General features: G+C 41.9%; 1 protein-coding gene and 1 long non-coding RNA gene across 5 annotated transcripts in view; one reads left to right on the top strand and one right to left on the bottom strand.

Annotated features, from left to right (window-relative positions):
• Positions 1–8,131: 8,131 nt before the first annotated feature.
• Positions 8,132–15,574, bottom strand: LOC137163880 (uncharacterized). Of its 2 annotated transcripts, none has more exons than XR_010922866.1 (3): positions 15,076–15,574; positions 9,589–9,783; positions 8,132–8,652 (listed from the first exon to the last, which is right to left on the bottom strand). It is a non-coding gene; the product is annotated as an uncharacterized lncRNA (long non-coding RNA). The 2 variants fall into 2 exon arrangements; XR_010922867.1 differs by lacking the exon at positions 15,076–15,574 and adding an exon at positions 13,243–14,021.
• WASL (WASP like actin nucleation promoting factor) overlaps positions 14,274–20,700 on the top strand; it is a 72,655-nt gene continuing 66,228 nt past the window's right edge. The window contains exon 1 of one of the 3 annotated variants that reach the window (XM_067564305.1): positions 14,274–15,124. In XM_067564305.1, the coding sequence (XP_067420406.1) occupies positions 15,002–15,124 (123 nt within the window). In that variant the 5' untranslated portion in view covers positions 14,274–15,001. Of the gene's footprint in view, positions 15,125–15,812; positions 15,948–20,700 lie in introns of those variants that run through there. The other 2 variants (XM_067564308.1, XM_067564307.1) reach the window with 2 other exon arrangements.

The raw sequence follows: 20,700 nt of genomic DNA, 5'->3' as shown, positions 1-20,700 counted from the left end.
TGAGCTGTGCCATTGGGATCTACATCTAGACCTGAACTTTTCCAACATTCACAGGTGTTCAGATCCAGTATTTTAGACTGGGCTCATCTCTAATTGCAGTAACACAAAGCTATGACTGAAATTTTGAATACACAAAAGTCAAGAAACTCTTAATTATGGTTTCTTCCTGCAGCAACTCAGTCATATTGCACATGTGTTTTAAGGTTTTATCATTAATAACCTGCACAGAGACACAAGCTACTAGATATGGGCAAGAGGAAGATTTATGCTTGTGGTGGAAACCTGAGGGCAAATTTGGAGAGAAGCTAACTTCAATAGAATTACACTAATCACTGGTGAATCTGTGAGCAGAATTTGGCCTGAGTATCTTTGAACTTCCTAAATTTTGTACATTTAAAATCTCATCCAGAATGATGCATTAAGATAGTTATTTGTATTTTATTTATATGATATTTGTTTTAAATGATGCTTGCAAAGGAAATGACACTATTTAAAAGAAAAAACACTTTTCTCCTACTTGTCTTGTGCTGCTGCTTTACCCATTATACCCACAGGGAAATGCTATTTAAATAATTGTGATGTTTTGACTGGTTCTGAACTGTTAGGTATCACATTTTTGTGATTAGATACTAGAGGTGTTCTAGCCCAACTCCCAACCTTATTAAATTTACATATGGTTATATAGAATGTGCAAAAGCTGTCCGCTAAGATACTGCAGCTTAGTTCCAACTCAGCCATCAAAATAAAAAATCCCTATCCTTCAGTCTTTAGAAAGGAAACACATTAGGATTTTACATTTAATTTTCTGTAAACGTGGTCCATCCAACACTTATCACAGAGTAACAGATGTCTCTTTCCAGGGAGGAACTTATTCATCCCTTGGCTCTGGATCAGGAGAGTGAGTAGTGAGAGCAAAATAGGCTAAGCTGGTGAACTATAAATAGAAGATATTTTTTCTTGCAATTTAAAAAAAAATGTTAAACTAACCAAGATTAAACTCTGGCTTCAATGGTATTATTATTTATTCTTATATGCTGTATTATTTACTACAATGTATATAGATACACTGTAATAAATAATACAGTTTAGTATTGGTATTATTGGAAGGCATTTAATAAAATGACAAAAATATATCTATCTGTCATATATTATTTATAGATCTGTATATTTTTGCCATTCTATTATGGGCTTTCCAATAGTACCATGTGTCCCACTGTACTGCAGAGGCTAAAGTCTTAATAAACTTAAACTTTTAAAACATTTGTTCACTGATTAATTTTTCTGTAGGAGACCCAAAATCACGGAGTATTCCATATAATTTATGACAGGGGACTCTGGGCTCCCTCCATTTGGTAAATTTGAGACTGTTTTTATTAATACCCTTCAAACAACATGAAATCAAAAGGGTAAATAACATTAGGATACAATGCATAAAGGCAGCTCATACATTGCATTGAAAAATTAAACAGACTGCAGGTAATGGGTTGCATCACGATTTAATTAAAATAAAAACATTGTCATATAAAACTAACAGACTTAAGAAGGCAAATGTTTAGGCACATCCAAGTAATGTTATAAATTAAAAGTGATTTATTAGTTATTTCAGCAGATATCTTTTTCAATTTAAATGTTGTTATGTGATTTTTTCATTTTCTCTGCAAATTATAATTTAAAATTTGTGGGCCAGATCCTTGTCCCTTGCTTGCATTCTATCTGCTTTGCACCAATTGGCAGACAACCAGCTGCCCTCCTAGTGTGAGGAAAGTTTCCAGATGGCATAGAGCTGGTATAATGACCCTATATTGCCCCCTTTTGTAGCCCTATCCTAGCATATGGGCATGGCCAGGAAAAAGGGAGGTGTGGATGTTACACCACTCCATTCCAGCAATTCTGGGCTGTCAAAATGGCTCTTTGAGGCCCAATATAGATGAACATAATTTAAAGCTGTCTTGAGGCATCTCTAATTTACACCACCAGACAAATGAGCACCTGACTGAGAGCAGGATTTTTGGGTGAGGGAGCGGTGTAAACATGGCATGAAGCTATATTTGCCTCTTACCACATCTATGACAGGCACAGCATCTATGCTGATGAGGATATGACCAAAGTCATGTGTGTTCTAGCAAATAAATCTTAGCTAGACGTTAACATTAGAAACATTCATCTTTATTCCAGCAAAATTCCACACTCAAAGCTCTGCGTGAGTGTATTTTGTGTTGGCTGTATTTTGGCTTTCCAGATGGCAGTCAATGGCACAAGGCAAATAGCATCTGGCTAGAGACACAGGGCTGCCAACTCTCTTCTTCTTCTATTGAGATTCAATTTCTTTCTCAGTTAATGGTCTGAGACACTTTGTGTTTGGTCACTGGAACCAGCAGGAATCAGTGGACGACACTCACATGTCCAAAATCATCCTCTTAAAGTGTAGAAATGTCTTTCTCTTTAACTTAAGAATGATACTATCTCTTGTATAAATTACTGAGTTACCAGTTCTTGGCCTTGACTAAATAAATTCTGGGAAGTATGTTTCTATTTCCTAGATTAAATGTTTACACCTGGTATTTTATTTTGATGCTTTTACCATCTACTTTAGCTGGGTGTATGGCTACAACTTTTACTCCACTTCACATTTTCACTCATGTTACTCTTCTTGCCTTCTGACTTCTTTTTACGTCTAACTTCTTTCTCTATTTGATTTTAAGTCTCTTGTCTTTCCTTTTCTGAAACTTTGTGAATAAAAATATTTGGCAGACATAAAAATAAGAATACCTTTCCCAACATATACATCTATCAAAAGGACTCCTTTGTCTTGCGTGGGAAATTTTAGCAAGTTGCCGTCTCATATCTAGGAGTATTCAGCTCAGGATACTTCTTGTTCTTGTAGTAACAGGCTCTCTTTGCTCCCCACCAAGCCCAGGGACAAACTAGCTGACATGTTTAAAAATCCCATTAACCCTTATTTCATCAGTTTTAAGCAAATGATTCCACACCACATAGAATGTACTGAAGTTTCTAGGAGGTTTATTAAATAAATAAACTCCTCTTAAACAAATGCCGCACAGGCTATACTTAAGGAAAATTATTCTCACAGTAAGCAGCTGTAAATGCTGACAAACTGGTTCTCTTCTGGGTTGCCCATTTGTTTACCAAACCTCCCTCTGGCTTATTGCACTGACCTCTATGAAAAGGCAGTACAGCAACATTGATGTTTTCCCAGATAGCCTCATTGTCTGTGCTGTATGTTTCTAGTGTCCAAGCAACTTCTTGTTTTAGTCTAATGAATTTAAAAATATTCTTAGTCAGCAGATTTGGTGTTATCTATTATACAGATGTGGAAAAATCCAAGGCCACAGAACATCATTGAACAAATACGCTCAGCGTTCATATTATGGAGTAGCAGCAGACACTCCATCACTAATGTTCCAGATGAGTTTCCATTATAAATTCAATTCTGACACTCTTCTAAAATCCATAAAACAGTCATATCAGCTCAAAATTAGTAGGTTAGATCTGGGGCTTAGAATTGCTGTCAGATTTGAAGTTACGAAAACAAGCCTTTCATGAATTCTGACACCCTAAAAACAGAGACTTTCACCACAGTTCAAAAGTCTTGTAACATTTATAAGCCATTTTGGAGGCGAGAGAGAGAGAGAGAAAGAGAAAAGCTAGTTGACTAGTCTGTGCTACTTGAGCACACATGATTTCTTAATTACAAGCACACTTGAAAAGTTTTAACGTTTTAATAGGAAGATCACTGTGGATGTTCACCGCCAACAAGCATAATAATTAGGGCTCTTTCGGACAAGCAATGGCTCTCATATGTGTTTGTTTGTTTGTTTGTTACCTCTGGACACTATTATAATATAAATAATAAATAAGAATACAACAAAATAGCTAGACAGTTGCTAGAAAATAAAAAGCCTCAACTTCTCCACCACCTTCATGTTGTTTTGAATTAATTGACAAGCATATTAAGTGGGCATCTGCATACCACATTGTCATTTTTATGTTTTGTCTCATAACAATTGTTTATAATGGGGAGTCTAGTTAATCAAGTGTAGTAAATAGGGTAGCTATGAAAATCCCAATTAGAATAATGTGTCTGTTTGTGTTAACATTTTTCTAGACATTCATAAGATCATCAAAGAATTGTATAATATTCTTTAATTAAGAATCTGCTTTCTTTGGAATCTAAACAAGGCTTCTTCAGAAAATGCAGATTTCTCAGACTCACTCAGACTTTGAGGGGTAATAACAGGGCTGACTGTTGATTTTGTTTGCCACCCAGCCCACTCATCCCCAGCACCTAGCAGTCAGAATAACGTTTTGCAAGTGATTTTCTTATATATCACTTTCATCTTCCTTTTCAAGATAGATATTAATGTGTTTACTTTTTCTTTTGTCCACAGATGACAAGCTGCCATATTTGTTAAACATATTCTCTTTTTTCTACAAAAACCAAGACACAGAAAAGTGTATGTTCTATAGGCAAATTTTCTCTCATAAATATAGATGTGAGCATTCTATCCAATCTCTTGGAAAATGCAACAATCCAGCCATCAATAGACAGTTATTCAAAACCCTTACCAAGATGTTTGCACTAAATAATACTTAATTATTCTTCTGTTATTGTATCAACATTTCAGGCAAACGTATGTCACATTCAAGACTCAAAACAATGCCATTTTTCTTAAGATAGATATTAAAAAGAATTATAGTGACTGTAATGAATGATAGCCATCAACTCTATTATGAGGATCCAACCCAGTGGTGGTACTTCTTGACTGAAAGTAATTACCATTTGAAAGCTATTCAGAGGCCCATGTGAAATGAACTAGTGATCTCTAGGGCAAGTCATGTCTGACCAATCTGATTGTCTTCTATGATGAGATGACTGACTCTGTGGATGTGGGGAAAGCAGTGAACGTGATTGATATACCTTGACTTTAGCAAAGCTTCTGATACGGTCTCCCACAGTAGTCTTATCAGCAAGTTAAAGAAATATAGGTTGGATGAATGGACTATAAGGTGGATAGAAAGCTGGCTAAATCATCATGCTCAATGGTTAGTGATCAATGGATCGATGTCTAGTTGGCAGCCAGTAACAATCCGAGTGCCTAAGGGGTCAGTGTTGGGGCCAGTTTTGTTCAACATCTTCATTAATGATCTGGAGGATAGGGTGGATTGCACCCTCAGCAAGTTTGCAGATGACACAAAGTTGGGGGGAGTGGTAGATAAGCTGGAAGGCAGAGATAGGATACAGAGTGACCTAAACAAATCAGAGGATCAGGCCAAAAGAAATCTGATGAGGTTCAACAAGGACAAGTGCAGAGTCCTTCCTAGGATGGAAGAATCCCATGCACTGCTACACACTGGGGACCGACGAGCTAGGCAGCAGTTCTGCAGAAAAGGACCTGGGGGGTACAGTGGACAAGAAGCTGGATATGAGTTAACAGCGTGCCCTTATTGCCAAGAAGGCTAATGGCATACTGGGCTGCATTAGTAGGAGCATTGCCAGCAGATCAAGGGAAGTGATTATTCCCCTCTATTTGACACTGGTGAGGCCTCATTTGGAGTATTCTGTCCAGTTTTGGGTCCCCTGCTACAGAAAGGATGTGGACAAACTGGAAAGAGTCCAGCGGAGGGCAACAAAAATTATTAGGGGGCTGGAGCACATGACTTATGAGAAAGGCTGAGGGAACTAGGCTTGTTTAGCCTGCAGAAGAGAAGAATGAGGGGGGATTTGATAGCAGCTTTTAACTACCTGAAAGGGGATTCCAAGGAGGATGGAGCTAGGCTGTTCTCAGCGGTAGTAAATGACAGAACTAGGAGCAATGGTCTCAAGCTGCAGTGTGGATTTTAGGAAAACGTTTTTCACTGGGGGGTGGTGAAGCACTGGTATGGGTTACCTAGGGAGGTGGTGAAATCTCCATCCTTAGAGGTTTTTAAGGTTCAGGTTGACCAAGCCCTGGCTGGGGTGATTTAGTTGGGGTTGGTCCTGCTTTGAGCAGGGGTTGGACTAGATGACCTCCTCAGGTCTCTTCCAATCCTAATCTTCTATGATTCTATGATCTCAGATTAGTTCTTAGCGGACAGGTGTGTACATCATATTTAGTAGTCTCAGTAGAATGGCTAAAGTTTGAATAGACTATCCTCTCCCTCAAGATGTTCCTTCCTGGTCAGGACAGAGGCAGGGTGGGTTGGGGAGGTTGGTGACATTACAAAAGAGAACCCACATTTCAAGGCCAGTGGGAACTTTTTGTTGTTAATGAAATCTTGTATATCAGTGTACGGATGAGCATAGGAATTTAAATTTGAATACCCTGAATACCTTAAGCACACACAAATGAAAGGTATGTGTGAAACCCCTCCTTCACCCCACAGATTTCTCGGGATGCCTCTGGTGGGGATGCCCAGCAGCATGGAGGCAGTGCTTTCCCTGGTAGTGGCATTTTCCATGTCCCTGCAGCCCAGGGAGGGAGGAAGTAGCAGGGCGGCAGACTGCCGGCTGAGCTCCTTCTCCCCCCAGCCCTACAGATGCAGCCTGCTGCTTCTCCTTCCCTGCTGCTGGAGTTCAAGCACCACTGCCTGCTTTACAGATCGCCCACTGAGATGAGTCAGGGGGTGGAGACAGAGGCAAGGCGTGGGACTCCAGCAGCAGGGAAGGAGAAACAGCAGGTTGTGTCTGTAGGGGCTGGGGGAGGAGGAGCTCAGCTGGCAACCAGCTGCCCCACTGCTTCCTACCTCCCCAGGCTGCAGGGACACACAGAGATTTGGGGAGGGCGTGACCCTGATTTCCCCCTCTTATGAATACCCCAGTATCAACATGACACTGGCAAACCAAGTGACAGCTTTTGCCAAAATGATGGGCATTAGCTAAGAACTAACAAATTCATAGCTGGAGACCATACCAGTTCACCTGTATGTTAGTTTTGCTAAAAATAGGTATTAGTCTTATAAGAATGTAGTTTGTGTTTAGACTCTATGAAATGCTTGTAAACTGCTGTATGTATTACTCTCACTTGTAATGTCAGCATTCCATGCTATAAGAAAATATGTTAGTTTTACTTTATAACTGAAAATGTTTGCTCTGAACTTGTGAACCCAGGCACGGGAACCGTCCCCAACCCTCAGCCCCTGCCTGCCCATCCAGAAGGACTATCAAAATCAGATAAGCCATGAAGGAACATCTCAAGACAAATGATGGTTAATGGCCCTATCACCCCTTGGAAATGCTATGCGAAAGGAAATTCATCCTATAAACTTGGAAGTTGAATGAAACAAAACAAAGTTGCAGGAAAATTTTCCATCTCTCTTCACTGTTTGAACTCTGACACAGCCAGAGATTGAGGCAGAGATCCCCAGGAGTTATCCCTGGGTCCACCCTGAATTGAATTGAAAGGTCACTACAACTCTGTCAATCTTAGGCTTGAGATAACTCCTTTGCATATATATGTTTGCTCGTTTTAACCTGTAAATAACTCTATTATTTCTTTTCCCTAGTTAATAAATCTTTAGTTAGTATATTACAACATTGGCTACAGGTTTTGTTTTGGTGTAAGATCTAGGTTATCAGTTGATCTGGGGTAAGTGACTGGTCTCTAGGGACCAGAAGCAACCAAAAATTTGTGTGATTTTTGGTGTGACTATTTATCACTAAGTCTAGTTTGTCTTGGTGGCAAGATAGACTGGAGACGCTAAGGGACCATCTATGACTCCATGATAAGACTGTTAGAGTGATCTGGGAGCTCACATTAGTTACTGGCATGGTGAAATCTAATTATAGAACGTACCACTAGCTTGGGGTGTCTGCCCAGTTTTTGACAGTCTGTCCTAAGGTAGGCACTCACAGTCGTGAGCCACTCCAGACAGCATAGCAATCAGTTTGAGGAATTATTAGGCCTGTCTAAGAAATGAAACAACAATATGCCAATTTTTTGCTGAGGGGTTGGTTATTGTAAATATGCTGATTATTGGTTGAAAAAGGCTTACTGGAAGATCTTTTTCATTTCTGTATTAATTACTTAAGCATTGTCAACCTGACAGACAGGAATAGGTGCTCCTTTTTCACACGTGTAAATAAATCAAAACAAATACATACAATCAAGTATGTGTTTATTGATTGATTCCAGGTTTAAAATCAGAAGTCATATTTTAGCCAAGGAATGAACCAACTAAACAAAATAAGCTCAAAATACAAACAATATCCTGCCTGTCCAAAAATCCTATAATGGTGTGATGATGTGTGGTGGGGGCAGGGAAAGAAAAATCCTTCTCTCCATTCCATAGCATGGACTGTCCCACAAAAGTTGCTGCAGTTCAATGGCCAGGACACTTGTGCAGCTCTTTTGCAAGAGGGGTGTAGGAATAGAGATGGGAGATTCCATGTAACACCAGATCTTCTGGCCCATCCTTTCCTTATCACTGAACAGGGGGCTCATGCAGGTCAAGGCTCCGTGCCACTCAGGGACTGCACATGGACTCTCCTTGGTTATGGAGAAGGGGTCAAATTAGTATCCCCACTAGGCTCATCCTTCCTAGTACATTCAAAGTCAGTGAAATCATCTGGCTCTATATTCAAAATTAAATCAGTGTTCTCTTCAGCTGAGCAGACTGGAATGGCTACAAACATAGAAATTCCTCCCTCTTTATCTGAAAATAAACAGATCAAGGTTTAAAAAGTGTATTAAAAAAAGATACAGTAAGCAGGAAGAAATGAACAGCAGGCACAATCGAAACACAGCTCTAGCTGGCACCCTTAGCAGTGTTAATGAAATGTGATGAAAAACTCTATCGTACAATCACACTGATTCTCAGATTTCAGTCTGGATACTCTGGTGGCTAGGATGCACTTCCACATGGTCTGCTGATCTATCAGTGTTCAAAAAAAGATTCTTCCTGCTAACAGTAACCCAGTTCTGGACTCTTAGAGTATTATCAGTGGCTTTACTGACTAATTAAAGTAAAACATAATTGGCACCCATAGCTGTTTCATATCTTTCTGTGACAGGGCTTTCTCTGGTGTAAATTCAGTTAAGAGCAACACCTGTATACCACAATCCACACAACTTGTATTTGAAAGAAAGAAAGTAAGAAAGTCAGTCTCCAAGGGAGAAAAAATATAGTGATTATATTTTAACTAAACCATAAATGATAGATGATTCAGAGTTGCTCCTACAAGCTGGGATTTCCTCATACATTTAAAGGTTCAGTACCCAGAGAGATAATGAGTGAATGAATTAATCTCCTGACAGTAAAATAACTATATATACATCTATTCCTCATTGATTCAATATCCATTTGAACAACTAGCTGTCAGACAAATTCTCTCTTAGGGGAAAAAGAACTCTGTTTTCTTAAAAAGAGAAGTGTTTGTTGTCACAGCTCAAACCCCATCTTCAACCACAACTGGAGTGCCTTTTTTCTTGGTTACCACAAGTGGTTTTGAAGGAAATGGAGTAATGTTCTCCACAGGCATAAACATGAGGGATGATGAAGGAAACATGGTCTCCTTTGTGCTTTCCCATTATTTTTACTATCCTCTTGATGTCCTCTTTCAGTGTAACTACAGTAATCATATATTCTCACTTCTGGTCTCCTCCCGATCGTGTTTATGTGGTAGCAACAATGATGTTCTTGTCCTTCATATGTTCTGTCACTTAGACTCAATCTTCTCTGAGATCTGAAAATGTGAGATCTGAACCAAAGGACTTTTGTATTAAGATCTGCAGTGACCTTTGATATTATTTCTTCTTGTGGCCAATTCGCTTATCTCTTGGTCTCCTGGAAAAATTAAGAAAACATTACTCTACCACATGTAGAAATTACCTTGAATTCCTGATTTTTTTAAAAAAATCACACTGTCCTGTAGGGCTTTAACACTTTTTGATAATGTTCACTTTATCATTAGAGTAATAGGAAAAAATTAAGTGAAGGAAAATTTGGCTGAATAAAAATAAAAATCATAAATGAGCTTCCAAAGGGATGTAATGGAAGCTCCTTCACTTTGGCCATTTAAAACTAGACTTGAGAAAGCATTTAAAATATTCTATGAGACAACACACTGTAGAGAGATTGACTAATATTTAACAGACTTCTCCATCTCTATTTTCTATGTATGTTTTCTTTAATTGTATTTATAATTTCAGATGAATTCTGATATTTAATTCAGACCAATGACAAGTCATAAAAGATTTTGTGGAGATTAATAACATTAATAACAGAATTCATAGAATTCATAGAAATGTAGGGTTGGAAAGGGCCTTGAGAAGTTATCAAACCCAGCCCCCTGCACTGAGACAGGACCAAGTAAACCTAGACTATCCCTGATAGGTGTTTGTCCAAGTTCTTTCAAAAACCTTCAATGATGATGATATTACTTCAAAGATTACTCTAGAGCTTAAGGACCTTTTTAGTTTGTAAGTTTTTTCTGATAGCTAACTCAAATCTCACATTTATAAAATAAGCCTCCAAAAATAATTGAACTTGCTCATATTGAAGAATGTATGTCATGGTGTTATATGATGGGCCCTTTTATAAATAAATTAAAAAATTAAATATATTTGTATGACTCTAAGCACAGTCACCAGCCCCCACAAAGATGTGACAGAGTTGTAGTCACTGTCACTACTGTCACTCAGCTTGAACTTTAAGAGGACCAGGGAAAAATCCAGAACAAAGTTCGGGAGAAAAAGGAATAGAACTTTCCATGGAAAAATCTAAGATTCAGAAGCCAACCTGAGCAGTATATAGAACAGCAATCTCCCTAAGAGTTTTACTCAGAAGGCTGGAACCTTTTAAAACAGTAGCCCATAATTCTGGTTGGTGACCAAGCAGGAGGAGATTTACTTGGGATTGGGGAATAGCAGCTCTGTTGTTGGTGCTGCAAATGCCATTGTCAGAGGCCAAAAAGTGATCCCTTGATCCCATGGCCATCCATTGATATTTTCAGTCCCACTGCTATGCCATTGCTGCAGGAACAGAAGAGAGTTTTGCATAGATAATGGGATTCACACAATGATAGTCATTTTCCCCCCTCTTCTATTACAATTAAAACAGTAAGCAAGATCTGGATGATGACTCTGTAAGAAGAGGTGGAATATTGGAATATGAAGGTTCTATGACAGCTTATGAATGATATCTGGACAGCTGCATTGACAGAAGAGATTGAAGCAAGGAGGGGAGAAATAATAAGTAAGCTAACAAGAAATGGAAGCTTGGACAGATGACTAGGAGTATAAAAATACTGCTCGAGCATGTAGAAGTGAAATCAGGAAGGCCAAAGCACAAATGGAGTTGCAACTAGCAAGGGACATGAAGGGTAACAAGAAGGGTTTCTACAGGTATGTTAGTAACCAGAAGAAGGCCAAGGGAAGTGTGGGCCTTTTACTGAATGGGGGGGAGGCAACCTAGTGACAGATGATGTGGAAAAAGCTGAAATACTCAATGCTTTTTTTGCCTCTGTCCTCCCAAACAAGGTCAGCTTCCAGACTACTGCACTGGGCAGCACAGAAGGGGGAGGAGGTGAGCAGCTCTGGGTGGTGAAAGAACAGGTTCAGTACTATTCAGAAAAGCTGGACAGGCAGTTCATGGGGCTGGATGCAATGCATCCAAGGGTGCTGAGGGAGTTGGCTGATGTGTCTGCAGATCATTGGCCATTATCTTTGAAAACTCATGGCAATCGGGGGTGGGCCCGGATGATTGGAAAAAGGAAAATATAGTGCCCATCTTTTAAAAAGGGAAGGAAGAGGAGCCAAGGAACAACAGACTGGCCAGCCTCATCTCAGTCCCCAGAAAAATCATGGAGCAGGTCCTCAAGGAATCCATTTTGAAGCACTTGGAGGAGAGGAAGATGATCAGGAACAGTCAGCATGGATTCACCAAAGGCAATTCATGCCTGACCTACCTGATAGCCTTCTGTGAAGAGATGACTGGCTTTGTGGATGTGGAGAAAGCAGTGGACATGATATACCTTGACTTTAGCAAAGCTTTTGATACAGCCTCCGAGTATTCTTGCCAGCACGTTACAAAAGTATGGGTTGGATGAATGGACTACAAAACAGATAGAGAGCTGGCTAGATCATCGGGCTCAGTGGTTAGTGATCAATGGCTCGATGTCTAGTTAGCAACTGGTATCAAGTGGAGTGCGCCAGGGGTCAGTCCTGGAGCCAGTTTTGTTCAACATATTCATTAATGATCTGGAGGATGGGCTAGATTGCACCCTCAGCAAGTTTGCAGAGGACACTAAGATGGGGGGAGTGGTAGATATGCTGGAGGGTAGGACTAGGATACAGAGTGACTTAGACAAATTGGGCCAAAAGAAATCAGATTAAGTTCAGCAAGGACAAGTGGAGAGACCTATACTTAGAACAAAAGAATCCCATGCACTGCTACAGACGGGGACTGACTAGCTAGGCAACAGTTGAGCAAAAAAGGACCTGGGGGCTACAGTGGACAAGAAGCTGGATATGAGTCAACAGTGTACCCTTGTCACCAAGTAAGCTAACGGAATATTGGCTGCATTAGTAGGAGCACTGCCAGCAGATCGAGGGAAGTGATTATTTCGCTCTATTTGACACTGGTGAAGCACTGGAATTGGTTACCTAGGGAGTTGGTGGAATCTCCACCTATCGAGATTTTTAAGGCCCGGCTTGACAAAGCTCTGGTTGGGATGATTTAGTTGGGGTTGATCCTGCTTTGAGCAAGGAGTTGGGCTAGATGACCTCTTCAGGTCCCTTCCATCCCTAATATTCTATGATTCTAATGCAAATAGCATCAGGACTCTTGGGTGTGGGAAGCAGGAAAGAAATACAGGAAGTGAAGAACAGTCAATAGGAAGCAGAGAAAATGTAAGAACAGTCAGGGTGAACAAGGGATAACACAAAATATGAAACTGCCAGGTTTTAATGGCTGGAGGTTTGTCAAATATCCAATACAAGATATGGCCAGTAGTAAAGCCAGATGTATGAATTTATCTACAGTAGCTATTGGCTAAAAATAATGCATTAGTAGTAAGACAAAAAAAAAAAAAAAAAAAAAAAAAAAAACTGTAGTAGCTTGTAAAGTATTTCCATGTGTGTCATCGTTTGTTTATATTGTCAGTCAATGTAATGCTGCCAATATACTAACAAGGCACTTCCACTGAAATGTTTTCTTAGGGATGTGTCCCAATGGTGCATATGCTTATACTGAAGAGGAATGAGGAACTGAAACTGCTATATAATAAAATTTCAGGATTATCACCTGTCTGCATCACTCTGAAGCCTAGAATGTCTGTTGAGTCAGCGTGAAGTGATGGAAATAAGCACGTCCAAGAGCTCTTTTTGTTCACAGTATCACCAGATTCAATCCTCAGTGAATTTTGCGGTCTGTTACCATCCATTTTTTTTAAGGTCTCAGCCATTTTGACTTTATGAATTACACCCATGCAACAGCAAGATATGTATCTATGTCATGTGAAGTGCTAGACTATTGTGATATGAGAGATAACTCAACCAATCACCACCCCTACTCTACAGCTAATTTGCATGCAAAAATGTAATTGGTTGTATAAAGGAGACTGAACAGATGGTGGATTACCCTAAATTCAATGTTTGACTTCTAGCTAATGTTCCTTCTCTCCCTTTCACTCAAAACCAATACCCCTTCAAATACTCCATAAAGTAAAACCTCCTTGAAAAGTCATACACCAATTATAGTTAATGAAAATAGATTACAAGTAAGAAAAGGTATCAATTGTTTTTTTTAGTGGCTAGTTCTTGACCCAATCATGCTCCAGTTAATTTTAATGGGGCTTATTGGTCCAATCTCTTCCCCTTGCTCATGGGAGTTTTTGGGCTGTTGCTGCTGTTTTGTTTTGCATGCTATTCACGTCATTGGGAGCAAGTTCAGGCACTGTGGGCTTGATTTACAGAGATGCTGAACATTGGCAGCTCTCATCGATTTCTGTGGGAGTTGCCACATCAGGCCCCAAACCTGTGCACAAATGCTACCTTTGACTATCACGCTGCAGTTTAGAAACAACATAAAGATATGTCTAAAGCCCATAGCCAATACAGAGCTTTCATCAGCAGAAGTGGCAGGAACCATTAGCAAACCAGGCTCCCCCATCCCCTGCCTCCCAGGCCATTTGCAAAACAGGGCTCGCTCTTCCCCGGCCGCTTAGAAACCCAAGTTCCCCCATCCCCTGCCCGCCCTTCCCCCGGCCATTTGCAAGCCAAGCTCCCGCGCACACCCTCCCAGGGCCTTTTTTCAGCCCAGGCTCCCCCATCCACAACCAGGCTCCCCACATTCCCTGCTCTCCAGCCATTCGCAACCCCGGCTCCTCCAGCATCTGAGCCGCCCCCACCCAGCCATTAGCAGCCCTGCGATGCAAACTCCTTAGTCCCCCGCCCCGGAGCAACAGCCGGTAGCGCCTCAGGGCCAGGCCGCTCCCGGCCGGCCGGCCGGCAACTCCCTCCTCGCCCCGCTCGCCGCCTAGGCAGAGCCGATCAGACCAAGCGGCGGCGGGGCAGGTATTTAAGGGGAAGGTGAGGGCGGTGGCGCGGCTCACTAGCAGCACCAGCTCGCAGGCAGCCAGGCGCGGCCCAGCTCAGCGGCTGCAGGCGGGGCCGGGCTCCGAAGCGGGGAGGCGCGGCGAGGCAGCGTCCGGGGGGGTCCCCTCAGCGTGCAGCGGCGCAAGTGCCGGCCTCCCCTGCCGCTCCGGTGCCGTGTGGTCTCGCCCGCCCCCGCTGCCATGTTGGATTGTGCGGCCGTGGGAGCCGGGGCGAAGTTGGAAGTTTAGTGCTGGTCCGAAGGGGTGGGGGCGATCGGCCGGCGGGCAGCGGGAGCCGGTGCTGCCTCGCCCCGCCCCCGGGCGCCGCCACAGCTGCCTCCCCACAGAGGAGACTCGGGTCTCGGCTTCGCTATGCGGCCGCTGTGAGGCCGCTGCTGGGCCAGGGGAGGCGGACGGCGAGTTGCGGGAGGCGAGGGCAGCGCGGAGCCCCAGCGGCCGGCCCCGGCCATGAGCAACAGCCAGCAGCAGCAGCAGCCCCCGCCGCCGCGGAGGGTCAGCAACGTGGGCTCACTGCTCCTCACCCCGCAGGAGAATGAGAACCTCTTCGGCTTCCTCGGCAAGAAATGCGTGGTGAGCCCCGGGCGGGGAGGGCAGAGCGCGGCGGGAGCGGCCCGGGGCGGCGGCAGCCCCCGGGGAGGAGCCGAGCGCAAGGCGGAGGGGCTAACGGGTGGGGAGCATTCGCTCAGGCGGCCCGTGGGTCTCCCTGTCCTGGGGCTGGGCGGGGGCAGTTCCCCTCCGCGGCCTTTCCCCGGGCAGCTGGCCGGAGGGGTATCGGGACAGCCCGCTGCCTGGGCGGCGAGGGGGGAGGGCGGCCGGGTGCCCTGCTTAGGGGGGCTCGCTGCCCCTAGCAGCGAGAATAGGGGGAAAAGGGGCGTGAGGAATGAATGGAGCGGAGGAGAGGGGAAGCTGCCGCCGCCTTCCTAGCGCTCCGCGCTGCGGAGGTGCTGGGCGCAGGTGACAGGGCGCTGCTTGTCCCTCCCGCGCTGGGCTCTTAAGCAGGAAATGCCGCGGCGGGCTGCTGCTTCCCCCGAGCAGAGCAAGGAGGGAAGGAAGGTTTCTTTCCCCGAAATTCTCCGCCACCGCCAGGCCTCGCCCTCTCCCTCTCTCCTCTCCTCCAGTGTTGGCTCCTGGGATGCTGCCATGCGCAGTGGAGCCAGCGTCTACGCCTGCTGGTTCTGGAGGACTCGGGAGTTTGGGCCTGATTTAGGGACTTCAGCTGCCGAGAAGCTTGGAATGTCATTGTGGGAAAGGGGCAGGGGTATTAATTACACTGCGCTTGACTGGCCTGGGTGGTGCCGGTCTGCTCAGACCTGCTCTTTCAACCCCCTGGTCCCGAAATTGTCAGCTCTGTTCCTTCTTCCCTTCCTCTACCTGCTGCTGAGCACTTCTGCAGGTATGTGTAACCAGGACTTGCCCAGTATGCAGTGCAACTAACCTGTGACTTGCCATGGGAGTTAGTCAACAATAGAGCTATTGCGACATCTGGTAAAAAAATGGAATCACTTGACAAGGTTGAGCAAATCTTTCCAGATTTCACCTGCCGTAGGACAAAGCAGAATTCACAGAGCTACAGAAAAACAATTACCAGGATTGGGTCCAAAACCTTGTCCACTTGAGTTTGTTAGCCTAAACAATGGTTTCAGAGTTGCACTTTTTCCCTGTAAGAAAAAACAAATACAATAAAAAGATTTTAAAAGCCTTTCATGGACCTGGTTCTAGCTAAGAATGAGTTTGAGGTTTCCTAAATGATATCTTGCATTCTAAAGCTGGAGGGGTCCTGGGGCTACAAAACTTTGCCAAATATTTCCCATAATTTTTGAAGGTTTTCAGAATCAGCCCTTGTTTATCAAATATAAAACTCAGTGATAGGCTACAGTACAATATGGTACATTGACTTGATGCTATTCTTTGCATGTCATGTGCCTAGAACATCAGTAATAAGAACCTAATGTTTTTATAATTTATAATATATTTATTATAGGTAGTATGTATGGCTTTATATTGTAAATTAATACGTATTTTTAAATAGGGTATCATGCAGAAGTTTTTGCAGAAATCAGAATGGTTACACATTTTAAGTGAGGTCTGATCAAACTGACTAATTTCTAAATTGTAAAGGAAGTATGTGAAATATGGTGATTGAACAGGAAGTATGCAATAATTGTATGTGGGAAGATTACATAAAATTATCTTATGGTAATTAAGTTACTATTGCCTTATTCTGTGTGTTTAAATGGTTCCAAATGTGTAGTCATAAAGCATGAAAAGAAAGAGAGAAGACAACATTTTTGAGGCAAACTTAGGGCCAGCTTCATCCAGCTACTTAAGCTACTTTACTGACTTGCATTATAGTAAATTATGCCTATGCATGCTAAGCTGTCATGGTCTAGAAATAAGATTTTATCATGCCAGTGAATTCATATATGCTTGATTCCATTACAAAAGAAAACTTAGTGCCTTGGCTAAAAAAAAAATATGAATGTTTTTTAAAAGTCAGATACTTCCTCTGGAGAATTACTGGTTTACAAAACATTCTACTACACCAAAGACTTCCTACCTAAAATCTGTTAGCTTATCTGATCTGGTAGTGTAGCCATTGAGATTTTAATACTTTGCTCTCCTATAATGCTTTCTCTGAGGGTCTCAAAATTCATTACAAACATGAATGAATAAGCCAACCACTGAGGTAAATACAAGGTAAATATTCACATTTTGCAAACAAGGAAACTGAAACACCGATAGACTTGATAGGGTCTCAGGATGTCAGTGCAGATGGTAACTCTTCTGGATTGATTTCATAAACCATGATGGCCAAACAACATTGGATTTGTCTCGGGTTTTCTTTGACTCTATGCATGTTTGTGGCATACTCTGAATCTTGTTTTTTTTTTTTAAATTGGATGGAAAATTTTAGGAAATCAAGAAAGATTATGCTTTTATTGTGGTCTGACTACTAGGGCTATCTAGAAAACAAAAGTTTCATTTTGCAAAAAAACAACTGAGGTTTCAGCATTTGTTTTTGTTCTGTATTGGAATGAAAACTAAACCTAATGTTTTTTTCTTGAAAAAATCAGACTCCAATAGTCCAGTGGTTAGAGCACTCACTTGGGATGTCAGAGACCCAGGCTCAAGTCTCTGCTCCAAATTAGGCAGAGTAGGGACTTGAACCTGGGTCTCCCATACCCAATTGAGTGCCCTACCAGAAATTCCATCCTGGATCTGCAAAACATTCTTGACAAAAATTTTGTTAGAATAATTATACAAAATTTTGGTTTTGAAAAATCAGCATTTTCTGATGAGGAAAAAAGTTTCATCTAAAAAAATCCCAAGTAGCTCTACTGACCACACAGCACACTCCAGTTTGAAATGAGGTACATCTTAATTATTGTTGCAGGGACCGATATTGCTAGTCCACCTATGCAGTTATCTGGCTTCTCATGCCCCTCCCTCCCCCTTTCTGGGAGTGGGGTCCAGGTGCCCGGGTTCCTCTCCCCGCTTGCTGGCCGCACCGGAGACCAGCTGCTCAGCTCTCAGGGGGCTTGTCAAGAGTGACAGCCCCACAGCCGATGTAAAGAGGACACAGTGTCTACATTGCTGAGGTGGGTTTTAATTTGTTGAAAAAACAGGACGGTTTTGTCCGCAGGTGTGTGTGTAATTGCACTGTGTACACCAGCACCGTTTTGTTGAAAAAAGCTGACTTTGGTTGACAAAACAGTTTACTGTAGTCCAGGCCTCATACAATGTATTGTATGTGCTGGCAGAGTTCAGGCTGTTACTGTTACTTGGACTTGTTTACATGGCTAGTAAAATCATATTAAGAGGTGCATTGTTGGTGGGGAGTGTCAGTGCCACCCTAAACACTCCTCATATTAGTAATAGATTTAGACAGTACTTCTGGGGAGAGTATTGTGCTGGCATCTCAAATATGTGGGTTTCTCATTGAGGACCACATTAGCACAAGAGTTGATATCAAATAATGGTAAACATACATCTGTAAAGGTCTAACATGCTTTTGGGGGCAGATTTATTAGAGAAGGTGGCAGATAAAATAACTGTGGTGTGACTTGGACAGTTTCAGTCCTTTCTAGAGATAGACACAAAAATAGCTTTTTGGTTAATTATCTCTTCCAAGTGATAAAAGTAGTGTGTCCATGTTGAAGTCTTAGATTTGTTGGTAAACTTGGTAACACTGACCCCTGGAGGATGGTATGGCTTTGTGTGGCTGTGTTATATTGGAAGTTGTTTTTGTAACTTCTCTTGCACCTTGCATATTCTCTTACTTATCTTGTTGCTCAACATGTATTGTTAGTAAGATGTTAGGAGATAGTAAGATGGTTTGGGCTACAGAACAGTTGGTATGCAGATAGACAAGCAGGTTTGTCTTTCATTGGATCCAGATGCTATAGGTGCTGGCAGAGGATGGATGACAATAAGGTAGTGAAGTCTCAGTCTATATAAGAGAGCACTGATGTGTGGGTAAGCATCTACAGAGGGTGGTGATGTCTACTCCATCACTGAGAATGGATGGGTTTACCTGTTCATTGAGGCTTAGAGGTTCTCATGTGGCCCGATTACTTCTGGTGGTTTTGATCTACAAAAATACCTGTTTTGTTAGCATCTGGCGTTATATTAATGGCTTCTGAAAAAGAAGTGGTCATAACTTTACAGATTAGACTATGGTAACATTGTTTTAGTAGAGCTACCTTTGAAGATTATTTGGGAGCTTCAGCTGGCACAAAATGTGACTGCCTGCTTGTTTAGGGAATACTTGCATTTTGCAGACAATGGCGGTTTTTCATTTGCTTCCAGGGGCTATTCAGAGTGCTGAAACAGAGTTGCTTTTGGTCTTCATTGTTTGAATGCTGTCACCTTCACTCTCGTATGTGCCTCCACAGCAGTTGAGACTACCTGATGAGTTCTTGCCAACAATATTGCATTAACCTAAATTAATGTGCCAATTTAACAAATGGAAAAATAAAATTGCACTGCTAGATAACGTCACTACATGTTTGTCATTTAATGAAAACTTTAACAATAGATTTAAATCTTAGTTTTGCTCTGTATTGATTGGGTTTTTAGTGAATATTACTTGCCTTCTGTTTTGTTTTTTAGCCAAAGCTACCATTATGGTTTTTATTGACATATTGTATTTTAACTGTCTCTAGTGTCTTCCTGTCCATAGCTTTGATATAAATTCAGTTTATTGATTATTGCCTGTCTTCTAAAGCCGCAGATTGGCTTGTTGGAAAACATTCTGGTCATAAACATTACTACTGAAATTAAGTGCACTTATAAAGCTGTAAGAAAGTTATGGTGGGTTTAGTGGTCCAAAAGTTGAAGCAACAGTATGTTAAAGTTGCACTTGAAGGCATGCAGCCTACCTTCCAGAGCAGGGCAGCAGCACAGAAGAGACCTGTGTGTCCCAGTTACATATATCTTGCACAGGATTGCAACACCACTCAGATTTGTGGCAATTATAAATTTTGATGTGTGTTAAAAGTTGCAGTTCCTGCAATAAAATCACAACCTGTGAATTTCTTACAGCCTTACTTATTTACTGTGAATGGTGCCAGAATGATGTTACTAGGAATAGAAACTGAAGTCCTGTACCTCAGAAAAGGTGTGAGCAGCCAAGGCTCTATGCTGTCCTATCAGTCTTGTTCTTGAAACACTACCTGAAGGACTGTGAATAGATGAGCTAAGTCTTCATGGCCTTTCTATTATTGGTCTGTATGCTAAAATGGTAAGTTCTGGTAATGTGAATATCTGTCCACTAAACTGGAAAATTCAGTGCCAAGTGGGAAGCTTTCTCTGAACAGAGAGGATGAAAGGAAGGTGTTCCTAAGTCATCAACTATTGCAGAATGTAAGTTGATTTTTTTTTATTTTATTTTATTTTATTTTTTTTTTTTAAATCCACATAGTTATGAAGGTAACTTGACATTTTGTGGGGAGAGGGAGGAGGGCAGGCAAAGGAGCAGGGCTGAGATGCTTTGGACTCCCCGTTACCATCCTAGCAATTATTGACAGTAACCATTTACACTCAGCCAAATATTTAACACCATTTAACAGTGATGGGATAACATATTAGCTGTATATTTCACTGCTGATGACTTCAGCATAGAAATAGTTAAACATTTAAATTGA

Source organism: Emydura macquarii, unplaced genomic scaffold, assembly GCF_026122565.2.
Source record: "Emydura macquarii macquarii isolate MOO-44397 ecotype Brisbane River unplaced genomic scaffold, CSIRO-AGI_Emac_v2 contig_2636, whole genome shotgun sequence".
NCBI lineage: Eukaryota > Metazoa > Chordata > Testudines > Chelidae > Emydura > Emydura macquarii.
The sequence above is the reverse complement of the archived record's forward strand: the minus strand, read 5'-3'. Positions and strand labels throughout refer to the sequence as shown.